Source organism: Desmodus rotundus, chromosome 5, assembly GCF_022682495.2.
Source record: "Desmodus rotundus isolate HL8 chromosome 5, HLdesRot8A.1, whole genome shotgun sequence".
NCBI classification, from domain to species: domain Eukaryota; kingdom Metazoa; phylum Chordata; class Mammalia; order Chiroptera; family Phyllostomidae; genus Desmodus; species Desmodus rotundus.
The window spans coordinates 107,778,322-107,793,304 of NC_071391.1; the positions used below are offsets into that span (position 1 = coordinate 107,778,322).

Below are 14,983 nucleotides of genomic sequence, written 5' to 3' on the forward strand. Positions count from 1 at the left end.
TGGACTTATGTCCTATTCAATCCAATTTAAGACTTAAATCTTATACGTAATTCAGAGCTCCCTCCTCCCCTCCCAGGTCTGGCATGATGTGTGGCTCCCCAGCCCACAGCTCAGGAATCAAGCTCTGTTTTCTGCTCCTTCTCTCACTCCTCCTCCCCTTCACTCTCTTGCTCTTGACTCCTGCAGGGGTGGGACGAGGTTTGGATAAAACCTCTTAGATGGTGTTATTTGTGGTTCTCTCCTGATGGTCCATACATTCTGGAGGTTTGGCTCTCTGTAGAATTTTCGATAGCTCCCCTCATCCTCCTCTGCCTGTGGAACTCCATCTGCATAGTATCCTGCTGTGATGTGCTGTTTGGCTGACCTCTCCTAACTCCCTCCTCCCACTCCTGCACCTGAGGGGTCTTCCATAGTCTTTTATGCTAGAGTTCCTTCCCAAGCAGACTATCCTCTTAGAAGGAAGCTCAGCTTTCTTTCCTGGCATCCATTTCACCCATGGGAATATTACACATCTTGCTACAACAAATACTGACCTCCTCAGATGAGGGCTGCTCCAGCGAGCCTTGAGTTCTCCAGGCAGGAAGCAAATATTAGTCTCTAGGTGAGGTCTGCCACCCAAACTCAAGTGTTCCTGAGCCTTCTTTGACCAGCTCTCCTCTAGGGTGCTGAGGTGGGCTCATGAATTTCTGCAGGCATTTAGTCTGAGATTGAATGCCAGTCTTTTGTAAGGAGCCCTCTCTCACCAAGTTGTCTGGGAGTGGGAGGAAAGGAGAACATTAAACTGACAACTCATGACTCAGGAAAAGCCCCTCACTCAATGAACTCTAGTCTTTCGCTTATTTGAGCTGCTGGGATGTGAGGGTGAGAATCTGGAGACAAGTTTGGCTACCTCTTACCAAAAGATGAAGAGAGGTGGCTCCTAGACTGCCCTCCTCAGGGTATGCAGGTACTTATGGCCTATTGCCCTCAGTGTTGGGCTGTAGCCAAGATTTTGAGACAAATACAAATGTCCTATTTCATATCTGTTTACATTACTAAAAACTTCAAAACATCATCCTACCATGCAAAGCAGAAAGTTATCTTTAATGATAATAACTACCGTTTATTGAATGTTTACAAGGTACTAAGAACTTTACCTATTAATGTACTAACTGCTCACAACACTATTATGAATTAGGAATTTTTATCCCCATCTTAGTGAGAGAACCTGAGGCCCACATGTTGCATAGCTAGTGACAGACTTGAAATCTGAATCCAGGTCTGTCTCACTCCAAATCGATCTGCATATAAAGATGATACAGGCAGAGCCTAGTGCAATAGTCCGTCACCAATGATCTATGGAAGTGGGGTGGAGGTGTTATAATTATGAGGGATTGAAATATCATCCAATATTGTGTGTGGATTCAATAAACAAATGCATGTGCTATTTCTCTTATACATCAATTCAGTTAAATTCAACGAATAATAAGTCCTCTCTTTGTGCCAAGCAGTGTTCTGGGTGTCAGGGAGACATCAGTGTACAAAAGAAACTAAAATCCCTGTCCTTGTGGAAATAACTCATGAAAATCATACCAAAATTATATTTTTGTCATCGTGCATTTTACCAATTAAGTGAAACTAAAAACAACTATTATCATGTGAAGGCTGTGGGAAAACTTTGCTTTCTGGGAACCACGGACAGGATCCTTTAGATGAGGGAGGGATTTTGTGTGCAGCCCAGCCCGACCTGGGACTGACATCTGGGTCATAGAGGTCACACTGGACAGCATTCCTGGTAATCCCCCTCGTACACCGCAGAGCTGGGTGTAAATGCTAACGACTACTTGTGTGAATGAATCATCACTACAATTTCAGGGATGCTAGTGATGAGGAATCTCAGGGGCACAGCTGGAAGGAGGGAGGTGGATTACTTTATCTCGTTTACTCTTTGACTCTAGGACTCTCTGAGGTTCCTTCTAACGCTTACCGAAGAGTAATGATGGAAAGGTTTGTGCAAAGTGGGAGAGGTCACACTTGACCTATAACTTCGGTCCTCCAGGAGCCCCAGGAAAGAGGCGCTCCTTCACTTTGTGCTAGTCAAAGGCTGCATCTATGTTAGCTTGTTTCCAAAAGATCCATATTCCAAGAAATTAAGTGTCAGTCAATAAGGTATCTTTTGGTCTTTCTCGTATTTACCCTCCCTGGACGCTAGCTTGAGTTCAGACGCCTACCGATGGAAGGATCACCGATAGTAATCCTTTCAAGGCGATGAGAAGCGGTAGGCTTTCCATATGCCAGACGAAGAAAATGAGGTGCAGATTGGCCAAGGGCCACGTGAAGTTCTGCGCTGCTCTTCGCACCCTGCCTCACTCCCTCCGCCACCTCCTCTCCTGTGTTTCACTTCCTTTCCTGCCTGCATCCCCCGCTGAAACTGCTAACAAGTCGCGGCCCTCAAAAGACTACATTTCCCACAGTACCGCGCGGTGACCAGCCGGGCGTAGGGTTTTTCCTAAGCTGCCTTTGTAATTAATATTAGCTCAAACCCACGTTTCCGGCGGAAAGCCACGTTATTGTCCCCTTCTGTGTGAAGACGCCTTTTGTCTTGTCCACCTGCGATCCCCAGTGTTCGGTCGAAGAGGCCTTTGCATTCAGAAATTCATTCAGGCGGATGCGCTGGCCACCCGCTTCCTCCTCAGGCCTCGGCCTCTGACAGGCCCCCGGGGGCCTGGGAGTGTCATTGGTGGATGACCGCAGCCCTTGCCCCTGCCGCTGCTGCCGCGACCATGGCCTCCGGGAGCAGTGGCCTCACCGCCGCCCGCCTCCTGTCCTGCTCCTTCCTCTGTGAGTCCGGCCGGGACTCTCTGCTGCAGACTCCGCGAGCTCCTGGCCTCGCCGGCCCCTGCCGTCTCGTGCAGGCCACAGCTGGCCCCTCCGGGGCGGGACCTTGGCGGGGGCCGGGAGCTGCGAGAGTCTGGCCCCAAATCAGGGACCTTCTGGGGTCCGGGGAACTTTGCTGGATGTGGGGGTTGGAGGCATGACTTCGGCTGCTGGCAGATGGGGAAGTAGGGTGGCTGTGTCAGGTTTCGGAATTGAGAGCAGGCAGACCTGGTGGCTTGCTCTTGCCGTGTCAGCGGTCGTGAGTGGCGGTGTGGGGGCAGCGTCCAGACTGGCCTACAGAGGAGTAAGACGAGAGGTGGTCCAGAATGAGCTCATGGGAGGGTAATGAGAGGGTAAGCGTCTGGATTTAGAGGTATGGGAGATAGGTATGTCTTAGTACCTACCTCCCATATTACTTATTACTAATTGGGGGTAATAAGATTGTCGCATGTGTAGAAGGGTCGTACATTTCCAACTATCTTTAATGTACGTTGTAGGACTAGCAAAGAGAAGTAGGTTCTGTAACCAGAGTCAGCATAGCCTAGAAGACTTCTGGAAGCTTAAGGTTGGCCGGGACCTTAACCAACTTATTTGCAGTGCTCGCGCCAGGAGGTGTGAAGCCTCAGTTCCTGAAAACTTAATACCAAGGTTTCTAGTCATTGAATAACACTGAATGTTGAAAATTCTTGCTGTGTTCAAAGTCTCTGTTTTTAGGTAGGCTGTGTAGGAAGAGACTTTGGAATCACACGGACATCAGGGTTTGAAGTCTGGCCAGTCCCTTGCAGTCTGTGTAATAACCCCGGGCGCTTCTATTTCTTAGTTTCTGTTTCAAATCCCATGCAAATAATACCATATTTTAATGAATTCGAGGCATCATCAATGTGTGAGATGCACATTGTTTTGTCTGTCATTAACAGTGGAAAATGATTCCTGATTAAAATCGTGACACACCATTGGTTGTCAAGTGTGTCCTGATTTAAGACATGTTAAAAGTGAAAAAATGTGCTTTCTAGCAATGATGACATAATAAGATGATCGGCGTTCATTGTGACGAATGAATGAAACAATTTATATAAAGGACCTGAGATGACATAGACAGTAACATGAGTTCTCTTTCTTCTGCATTGCTCTTAACTCTGTTAAAACTGCACATTGGATGAGACAATTCATATCTTGAGGTTATATTCTAAAAGTGTCTAGCAATGGATGTGTGCTCAATAGCTACACTTAGTTACTGGATCACTTGAGGCCCAAGTCTGGCATAATGTTGGTAAGGAGGAAAAAGTTGAATTTCTTTGGCAGAGTTTTCTGGAGATTCTTATTGTATAATTTAAAGGACATTTGAAGGTGTTGTGGGCAGGGAAGAAAGGCTTTAGTTATACCCATGTCTTTCTCATGGGGTCTTTGCTCCTCTGAGTTTCTGAAAAAATCTTAGCTTGCTGCCTTAGTTGGAGGAGAGTCTAGAGAAGAAAGGAAGAATGTCGAAAAGATCAGGGTCTGTAATCCACCCTTAGCAACCGGCAGTCCTTTCACAGAACTGAAAGTTCTTTTTTCCTAGACTCTCAGGCTCACGAGGTTTTAAGAGATTATCTACTTTAACTTTCTGTTGCTGGAGTGGTCTTCAGTTATCCTGGTCATGTGATCAGCTTGTTAATTAAGGGTCTGAGAGGTCTCAGGTGGAAACCAAATTATCTCCTGTGTTAAAGCTGTTACAGACTACAGTTTTTGATGTATGGAAAGCCCTAAATCCTCCAGATCTTTCTCATGCCACATTTCTAAGCCCATTTTTGCTCCCACTCAAAAAACAGCACCCACAACAATATCACCTTGCAAGCTTTTTATAAAGGTGTTCACAAATGAGGCTCTGCGGTTACTAATAAAGCCAGAAATGCTGGGGGGTCGTATTCCGTCCATTCTCTAAGATTTGTTTGATGGTACATTTTGTGTTGCAGGTCAGAAGTGTTGCAATATTTGACTTGGGAAACAAATCCCTAACACTTGCGTACCCCTTACAGAACTCTGTCGGAGGCAGCATGGAATGTTTAGAAATTTCTGAGTGAAAAAACCCAGTTTTACAGCTTTTGAAAAACAGGAGATAATCCAGTTAAAGTGGGACAGAAAGTAAAATGAAAAGGAGACTTTTCAGGAGAAAGCTTGTTTTTATAGGGACCTTTTAAAGTTGAGTAAAGTTTTCCTAGAAGCATAAAGCAATCAGTGTCATCTTAAACATAAGCCGAGGAGCTCCTGTAAGTTGGGTCCTTTAGAAGAAATTGGGAGGAGGAGTGAACCTTACAATTGCACACCTTTGTTTGGCAAATGAGAAAATAAACCCAGTATGTTTCCTCCCAGTACCAGAACAGGTACTAGAGTGCAGGTCGTCCGACTCCGCTGCACGCCTCCTTTTTTGAAGCTCCGATTGATTATTGATTGATTGATTGATTGATTGATTGGCAGTCCCAGTGGTTTCTTGAGAAGGTGACTGATTATCCTGCTCAAAGGTTCCACCTGCCTTTTCCATGTGTTTGCCGAATTGTGTGGGCCTGTTTTGGAGTTGGGAAAACATTTGGAGGTGTGGTTGGGAACGGGGACCCTCAATAGTGATGTTTCTGATTCCAGTATCTATTGGCATTGCATCTAAGAACCAAGTCCTACTATTTCAGAACTACAAGATGGCCTTGATCTAAATGCACCAATGTAGCGAGGAAAAAGTGATTGGATTTTCTCACATCAAAGTTGTTCCTCCCTAGAAGCATAATTGGGGATGTTCAAAATAATGTCTGAGTATAGGGAACAAGGTCACCTCACCAAAGGACAGGCATTTTGTTGCTAGACTCACTTCTTTTTTTAAACATAACATTTCTAAAATTAGGATATATCTTATTATTGATGGTATCTTACAATAAATTGGCAGCATTTTCTTTCTTCCTAGTACTTAATAGTTCTTAAAATCAATGTGTAAGATTTGATGAGATAAGGCACTTACAGCTAAGCTTGATTTGTAAGCAAATACTGATCTAAGAAATACTTTTACATTTGGGTAGTGGGTTGCCTGGGGTTGGGTTTGGGAGTAAGTGGCTGCTGAGCTACTCCACTGTGTTTTAAGGTTCAATAGGTAGGGAATATAGTATATTCCCTATATAATATATAGAATATTATATTCTATATATATATATATAAAAATATATATTCTTCTATAATATATAGAATATTCCCTATAGAATATATAAGGTTCTATATAATAGGCATTATATTATGTATGTTACCTATACATAATCTTAATGAGTATACATTTGTGTTACTATTACATGAGTATAATGTATAAATATGCACAATATATTAATAATACATGCATAATACATTAATAGAAGTACATTTGTTAGATTCACGAGTACATGCGTGAATGTGAGTGACAAGGATGCCGTCCGAGAGGGGAGTTTCCGGAGGAGTGTGTTCACGAACAGTCTCAGACTGTTGTTGGTCTGGAACATGCGACTGTGGTTTGAGTCATAGTCGGGCTCTTTGGCCGTGGCTTCATTAATCCCGCCGCCACTTTATAAATGATTGCTCTCTAGGTGGGGGAGGGCTCAGCATGTGGCTGACTGATACAAATTTATCACGCTTGCTGCAACTACGTCTTTCTTAGATTTCTCAGTCCCTTTCCTTCATAGCCTGTGTTACATTTTGCACTTTTGATTCTTAGCTTAGGGCCTGAGTCCGTCTTGTTCTGCCCTGAATTCCTAGTACCAGGCAGACAGCTTAGAGCAATGAACACCTCAGAGCAGTCTGGTCTTCTCATTCTGCATCGGTAATAATAGTGGTAATAAGTAGCTAGTAGTGAAATAGCACCTGCTCTACCCTACCCTACCAGGCATTATTTTATATGCTCTGTATACGTTACAAACTCATTTAATTCTCAAACTGCCCATGAGGTACATAGTATTATTATCCCTATTTTTACAGTGCAGCTGCCCCTTTCAAAATGCTTCATATATTAAAAATTTACACGTGTGTGTGCATATACACATTACATATAGGCATGGATTAGGGTATTTACACATAAACATATAGGGTATGTATGAAGACATATGTTAAAACATTCTGGTTGGACTTATTTTAAAATGAATTTTAAAGTGAATTATATGTGCTGTCTTTTTAGGAGGTGATTTACCTTTGTGCTCACATAGGATGTGAACCCAGTATTGGGAGCATATACCAGGCATTTTCCTATCCAATTTATAGGCATCATCTCATAGCAACATCACAGCAACCTCATGGGCAGCTGTTACTCCATTTACAGATGGGAAGACTGAGGCTAAGGGAGATCAAAAGACCTTCCCCCAGGTCATGTGGCCGGTGAACAGCTGAGCTTACACTCTGGCCCAGGCCAGTCTGATTCCTGGGACTGTTCTCAGCTACTCCTGGGACTCAGTCCCAAGGTTAGGGTGGCCAGTATCTTAAGAACCTGAAGAGAATGCGACTCTGCCACATCCCCTGTAGGTGGCCCAAGGTGTGGCTGGCAGCTACAGGCTTCACCACTGGGAAATTTTTCCTGCTGCCCAGCCACAGGCCTTCCTGCTGCTGTGATGTTTAGTTTAAAACGCTCATTTTCTTAATATTAGTAAAGTCAGGTGCCTCCTCATATTTGATTTACCATTTTTCTGTCATCAGTTGTCTCTTGTTTATGGTCTGTCTCTGCCATAGCTGTGCCTGTGGTGTGTTTCGCTCTAAGCTCTTTCTCTTCTCCAGTAGTGAAGTAGTCCACCTGTGTTACATTGCTGCTTCTGGATTTCATTTGTTTAAAAAAAAAGTGAGCATGGAATTTGTACTAGATCTAGCTAGTAGCATTTAAGACTGGACGTGCAATCTCTATACAGATTTTAGGAAAACCTGGGATCTTTGCATGTATGAAAATAGATGTACCCCCCTCCTTTCATAATGAGTGGGAGTGTAGGATTGACATTTCCCAAATCACACAAAAAGAGGTGGAACTTAGGACGTTTTGCTTGATAGAAGTGTTTCTTTTATAGACCTTGCCTCTGGTCCTGAAACTCACGCATTTTCTGTGCACCTGCTCTGTAAGGCGCTGTGCCCTGCCCCGTGGGCGGCACCGTGGCACGCAGCACATGGTCCTTACTCTCAGGGACTTACAGTCAGCACTTCTAAAAATGTTCGGATGATACTTGAAATAATCTGGAAATAAAGCTAACTTTAATTTTACTTAGAAGTAATGCAGTAAAGAAGGTACGAAATGTTTGTACCCATCATACAGTGCGTGGCATAAGTACTATATACCACGTGGAAGTATTTGCAGGTTCCATTCTTCCCAGTCCCAGATCCCCTACGACCCCCTCACCCCCCTCATATTTACAAGTCATGAATGCCATGTGTAGGTTTAAGTTAAGTGTGCAGTGTTTTAGTTAAATGAACGTATATTAATTAATACAAGTGAAATTCTCAGCAAATTGAGTGCATTGACTCCAGTTGAAAGGTGGGAGCTATTTGCAAGCTGGTTTGGCCACTAACATATGCCCTTTGTTCTGGATTTAACTTTAGGCAATAGCTTTACTTTGGTTATTTCCTGGTTTTGTCATAGAGCTCAGGTTTGTGTTTAAAACCAAACTATGGTCGAACCTCTTCGTATTGGACAGACCGTTGAAGATTTCTATGGTAAACCTCTTTGAATTCTTCAGCAGAAGTAGAATAAGTTTTTTTCATAACTTAAGATATGGATCGATAATTTAGGTTGAAAAGAAATCAAGTAGGGAGAGAAAATGCAAAGAGCCGGTCTGACACAGTTAATGTTTATAGCAGCTAGTAGTTTGCACTCTTTACCAGCCCAAGTTAAAGAGGGTGGTGGAGAGGCGGGAGGGGAGGTGAAGAGGTGTGGAGGTGGCGAGGAGGAGAGACTGCTCTCATGGGCGGCCTCCAGCCTGCGACTTCGGGCCTTGGATTGCATCAGGTGGGGAAGGATGACATGGGTGACCTAAAATTTGATGAGTTTTGTTTGGAATGTAAGCATGTTTTGCATTGTTTTAATCCGAATACAAACCAACTGTAAAAGAGGAAGAATTTCCTTAATTCTATGATGTCAACAGTGGTAAGACTTATCACTGACTTAGTAACAGTATTACCTTAAATATACCCCCAGTTGTTGCATGTGTCATGGTGGCATGGAGTGGTGGGAGCCTGAGGGTTGGTCGTAGCTGGAGGATGTGTCACTTGAAGCTGTAAGAGCAGACAGAGTATTGTGGGGGAGTTATAATGCATAGCTGGCCTCTAGGTCCTCTTCAAGCCCTGGCAGCTGGGGGAGTGTGCTTGGTGTAAAGGACCAGGGCACATTCATCCTCTGTTGTGGGGTGAGTGTCAGGGATTAAAAGAGCATCGTGGTGCTTACATAATACCATCGTGGCTAGCTGGGGGCGCCGCAGGGTTTTCTCTGGGGTTCAGAGGCCATTTTGATTGCCAGCATCTCATTCAGTTGACCTACATGTTCTAGAGCAGTGTTCCGGAAAAGGAGGGATGTGATGGTCAGTGACTGGTTATCTAGGACCTGTGACTGGTTTCTCCCTACGGTGCAGGTGCAGGTGTTAGTTTGGATGGTCTGGGGCCGAGCTTGGTTGCGTGGGCCGGGACTAGGGCTGAGGTGAAGGGAGTTTTTAGTTCCTGAGAGATTACCCATGGCCAGGAACACAAACCATTTTTTTAGGAGGTGGGAGGTCAGGCATCAGGTTTTAGGAATGAACTGCTGGTAGCCCAGGGCTCAGAGTGGAGGTAGCCCCAATGAAGAATCCATTCCTTAACCCTACCTTCTTTACCCCCTCCCCTCACAGTAGAATGAAATCTTCTACTTCCTGTCTGAAAACTCCCCAGAGATAGACATTAATTGGAGATTCCAGGAAAGGGGGATGGGGCTGGTGGAGCAGATTCTACAGATTCTACAGGGAATAGCAGCTGGGGAGGAAAGGTATAGCTCTTCCATAAGTATTGTTGTGGGTATCCAGCTGGAAAACTGGCAGCTAGGGACAAGAATAGGCCTTGAGTGACAGCACTGGATGGGGTGGGCTCTTGGGCCACAAGTTCCTGTTGGGAGTGTCCACGGCCCAGGTTCAGATGCATAGCTGTGCCCAGTGTGCCAGGACTTGACCTCAGTCCTCCCTTATAGCCCTTTGTTCAGCACAGGCTAGCTAAAGAACGCAGTTGTTTGTCATCCGGCAGTTCTTGTGCGCACAGAAGACCCCTCTTGGTCGGTAAGGGTGAGGTATGGGCCTTCTCTTTCCTGGAGGTAGAGGGGACTACAAAATTCAAGGCTATTAGAAGCTGTGCTCGGTATGTGAGTAGGAGATGACTTGGGGGTGCTCAGAAGGCCAGGTGCAGATCGTTCATAAAACCTAAGGGCCAGGGATTTAGGAGAGCACGAGGCAGTGATTCAAGGTGAAAAGTGTGGAGTGCAACATGCACAGATACGTGATAGGAGGCTCTTTTCCGGGGCTAGCTTTTCTGGGCTACCTCAGTTGCAAGTGGACAGCCCAGCACTTTGAAAGTACCGGGCATGGGCCGCAGACAGCAGTTTGGGGCTCTAAACACAGGTAGTTAGGAGTAGCCCACAGGTTTAATTCACTTGTTCTCTACTTTGTACTGATTTTTGAAATATGGGGAGCTGGCTTTAGTAACTATTTAGATTTCTCAGTTTATGTTGAGATAGGTTGATGAAAATAACTTTTCTTTTTTTGCATGTTTCTCTCATATCTGCTTTCCTATTTATTTTATTTTTCCCATTTCTTTTATGTGTAAGGTCTTAAGTCTTATATCAGAAGAGATCAAATTAATTTTGGATTACTTTAGATAAATTCTATGACTTAACTTTGGTTATATTTTAGATAAATTTTATTCTGAAACTTAACATTTAATGTTAATATCAACAGTTAATGTTAGTATTATTCTTGGGGAATGATTTGCAGAGTTCTAAGTAGTTCTGACGACCTTTTTCTCTTTCACCTGTTGTTTACAGATCTTGGGCTTAAAAAGGTTGGGTCCCTGGGGGGAAGCACGTGGCTGCTTAGGAAACAGTAGTAGTAGGAGAGATACCTGGTTTTCAGTCCTTGCATTTATGTTGAGCCATTGTCTTTCAGTCCCACTTTTCCTTTTGAAGAATGAAAATTATAAGCTTGAGCTTTTCTCTGTCAGCTCAGAAAAAGGTACAAGATTGTTGTTCTCAGTAAAAGGGATTCTGGAAAATAGAACAATTTTTTTTTGTCTCGAATCTATTTCTGTAGTCAATGTGTCTCATTTAAAAAGTGTCATTTGTAGTTACTGTGATCACAAGAAAGCTCCTGCTGTAGAAGATTTTTTTTTTTTGTCATCAAGTTCAATGAATGGGCCAGAAGTTTGGAAAAATTATAATGTGTCATATTTGCTTCACTTTCCAGTGCAACAGAATGGAATTCGGCATTGTTCCTACACAGCTTCCCGGAAACACCTCTATGTTGATAAAAATACAAAGGTTATTTGCCAGGGTTTCACTGGTAAGCAGGTATGTGTTTCATGATTTTTAAAAAAGATGTGTACTAGAGATGCAAAAAATATTTAATGATTTTCTATTTTTTTAATATAACAAAAATTATAACGCATGATTGTGGCAGGAAAGTGATACAGCATTGCAGTGGAGCTGTGTCTTAGCAGGAAGTCAGTTTCTATACTCAGCTTGTAAAATGAAAATTGTGTTTAAACTTACCTTCAAAATTCCTCCTGAGGATTTTACTATGTTGTAAACCCACATATTCTCCTTCAGCAGGTATAACACCTTCAGCATTGAAATAGATCACAATTTTCTTAACTAAGCACTAGGTAAAGCACATGGCTTGTGTTTAGGCCTTGTACAAAAAACAAAAAACAAAAAAACAAACCCACAGTTAAACACGGATCTGCCCTCAGTGTGGGGAAATGCTCGAGCCCGAGAGGCTCATGGGATCCGAGATAGGCTGAGTCAGCTGCACATTGACCTTTCGCATCTCATATTTTCTCCTGCCTTTTCTGTTGTGTGTGTGTGTTTATGTCGCTGCAGACCAGCGAGTCTGTGCACCTTGAATAGCACTGCTCGAAAGAGAGGGCTGTTTTCCTTTCCAACATTCCAGCACTGACCTTAGACGAGTCAGTTTCCTAGTTTGAAAAGTGGAGAAGTTGAATTAGGAAATTTTTGAGTCCCTCTAAAGGCCTATTTCTTGTGTCTTTAGTAGAATTTGAGTAGTTGGGTCAGCATCTTTAGGTCCTTGTGGAATGACCACATAGATCCGTAAAATTTTTGGTAAGTACCTGTTGAGAGCCTGCTATATATAATGTGTTGATTTGCTCACCATCTTGCAGTGAGCAAAGTAGACAGAAATCACTGCCTTCATGGAACTTACATTTTAGTTGCCAAGGAGAGAAACACATCGACAAAATTAGTGAAGAAGTTATGTGATACGTTAGAAGGTGTAAATGCTATGGGAAAAATAAACCAGAGAAAGGAGGAATGTGTGTAAATTTGTGGAGTCCTGGTGGTGGTTGGGATGGGGAAGGGAGGACTTTATGTCATGTGGTCAGGGGGAGCCTGACCTCTGAGTCAAGATCTAAATGAGATTTGGGAGCGAACCACGTGGATATGAAGGAGCAGTGTATTGGTGGGGAGGAGGGCATGGCACTCTGAATGGAGGTCAAGGCCACTGTGACTGGCGTGAAATGGGCAACAGGAGGCCAGTAAAGGAGGTCAGGCAGGTAAGGGTTCTGAGATGGGGAGGCTGGTCGGATACTGACTTGCAGGCCAATGTAAGGAGTTTGGCTTTTACTCGGAAGGAGATGGAAACCACTGGAAAGTTTGAGTAGAGAAGTGACCTGATCTTCCTTAACAGGAACACTGGTTGCTCTGTTGAGCATAGATTGAAAGGGAGCAAGGGCAATATTGTGTCAAGAGTTGATGGTAACTTAGTCCAAGGCAGAAGCTATAGAAAGGGGGAGATGTCAGTTTTGTTTCAAAGGTAGGGCAATATGATTTACTGTTGTATCTGATGTGAGATGTAAGTAAGGGAAAGAGAAAAATCAAGGGTGACTTCAGTATTTTTGGTCTGAACACCTGTTATGAGTGGAGTTGTTACTAATTCACATGCGTGGCCTGTCGAGGGGAGTGATCAGGAACTTAGTGTTGTGCACTTGAAGTTTAAGATGCCTACTGGTTCCCCAAGGGAGATATTAGACAGGCAGTGGACATGTGAGTATGGGATTGAAGGCAAAGGTCTGGGCCACATATGTGTGTGAGTGTGTGTGTATCCCGCCATGGGGACATTTATTGCCATGATAAGGGATGAGATCCCAACGGCACACATTTAGATGAAAAAGAGTTGTCTAAGGAGAGAGAGAAAGAGAAGGGAGGTGGAGCCCCAGAAGCCTAGTGAAAAAGAGTTGTTCAGTTCCTGGAGACATTTTTGGTTGTTACAACTGGTGGGGAAAAGGGTGTGGTACTGGCATCTGCTGAGTAGAAGCCAGAAATGCTGCTAAACATTATACAAAGCAGAGGACAGTCTTCCATAACAGAATCGATGTGTCTAAAATGTCAGTAGTGCCGAGGTGGAGAAGGGAGTGAATGGAGAGGGAAATACAGGATGTTGTCTGCGCAGCTTACAAGGCTCACTTAAGGTTAGTGATCATTAACTTAAAGTGAGATCACTTAGTACAGTTTTGGTTTCTTTTCTTTAGCTACTGTTTGGCTGCAAATGTGCCATCTTTGAGTAGGTAGAGAATTGGATTTAATGAAGGTTTTAACTTTGCCAGATGTTTAAGTTGAAGTGAGAGAGAGCCAAGATTGCTGTGTGAGTGTAACGATTGACCATGGATTTTAAATTGAGTAAAGAGGAATGTGGGACATCAGGAGCTCAACAGTGGTGGAAAAGAGGTATAAGGTATATACGAGGGTGTGGCTGATCCTCAGCAACAGCTGTTTTGGCTTTGCAGAGGCCTGTTTAGCTTCATGGCTTAAAACTATGTTCAGCAAGTTGATGAGAATGCTGGGTATGTTATTGTTACGCTCTGAGAAGTAGTTCACTTGTTCGGTTTCCTTTTCCAACCTGCTGAAGATTGCCTTTAGGCTTCCCAGCCTGCCTTTTCTCATTAGTCTTTTGCTTTTTCCCCTCAGGGCACCTTTCACAGCCAGCAGGCCTTGGAGTATGGCACCAGACTTGTTGGAGGAACCACTCCGGGGAAAGGAGGCCAGATGCACCTGGGCCTCCCAGTCTTTAATACTGTGAAGGAGGTGAGTAATGTCCCTGTGTGCAGCAGGAAAAGAAAAGTGGGGGAGTGTGAGCATACTTTGGATAAAGATCTTAATTGTGCCCCTTTTGAGAGAGTCACTTGCCATTTTAAAATCCAGCAGCCTAGAGAAATTTAATTCACAGTAAAAACCAGTGGGGTCATTTAGTCACCTACGCTGAGGATGTTTTCTCCGCAGTCTGTGTCACTTTTATTTATAGGCATACAGAAGCTCTTAAGGGAAGAAGTGCTGTGGCTTGGCTCTTCTCTGCCTTGTTACCCTTTCTCCCCTGTCTTCCCGGATGTTAGCAGTGCCCATGTCAGCATTCACCACCTAACACTGAGCGTGGGCTTTGCCAGGCACTGAGCTGGGTGCTTCATATACATTGCCTCATTCGGGCAACCACAGTCCTCGGAAGTCGGTGCTGTTACCACCTCCATTAAAGACGAGGTATCCCTGGTGCAGAGAGGTCATGACGGGTCTCTGCAGCCTGTAGTCTCACAACTGAGAAGTGGCAGGCTTAGTGGGGCTCAGAGTAAGTAGTGTGGTGTTCCTGTGTGGAAAAAGCCGAGCTGTCGAGTCACATTGACAAATCAGAGTTCCTTTTTCTCAAATTGCTGATTTTTAAAATATTTTGAAAATGATTTTTAAACTTAACTTTAATTCTTTGTTACAAAATGAGTATGTGCTTACTATACAAATTCAGATGATATAAAGGTATGTAAAGTTAAATTTTATAGTGTTTTCCACATCTCAGTTTTTGCCTTTGTAGAAAGCTAATTTAAGCCCTGTGTGATTTCTTTCTACACTGAACATGAATGTATACAAAAAAAGTATTTTAAAGGAAATAGT

The 14,983-nt window shown here is 43.7% G+C and overlaps 1 protein-coding gene across 2 annotated transcripts in view; it reads left to right on the forward strand.

The window, feature by feature from the left end:
• Positions 1-2,673: 2,673 nt before the first annotated feature.
• Positions 2,674-14,983, forward strand: part of SUCLG1 (succinate-CoA ligase GDP/ADP-forming subunit alpha) — a 35,044-nt gene continuing 22,734 nt past the window's right edge. For both annotated transcript variants that reach the window (XM_024558487.3, XM_053924636.1), the window contains exons 1-3: positions 2,674-2,820; positions 11,283-11,386; positions 14,018-14,134. In XM_024558487.3, coding sequence (XP_024414255.1) covers positions 2,724-2,820; positions 11,283-11,386; positions 14,018-14,134 — 318 coding nt within the window. In that variant the 5' untranslated portion in view covers positions 2,674-2,723. The remainder of the gene's footprint in view (positions 2,821-11,282; positions 11,387-14,017; positions 14,135-14,983) is intronic.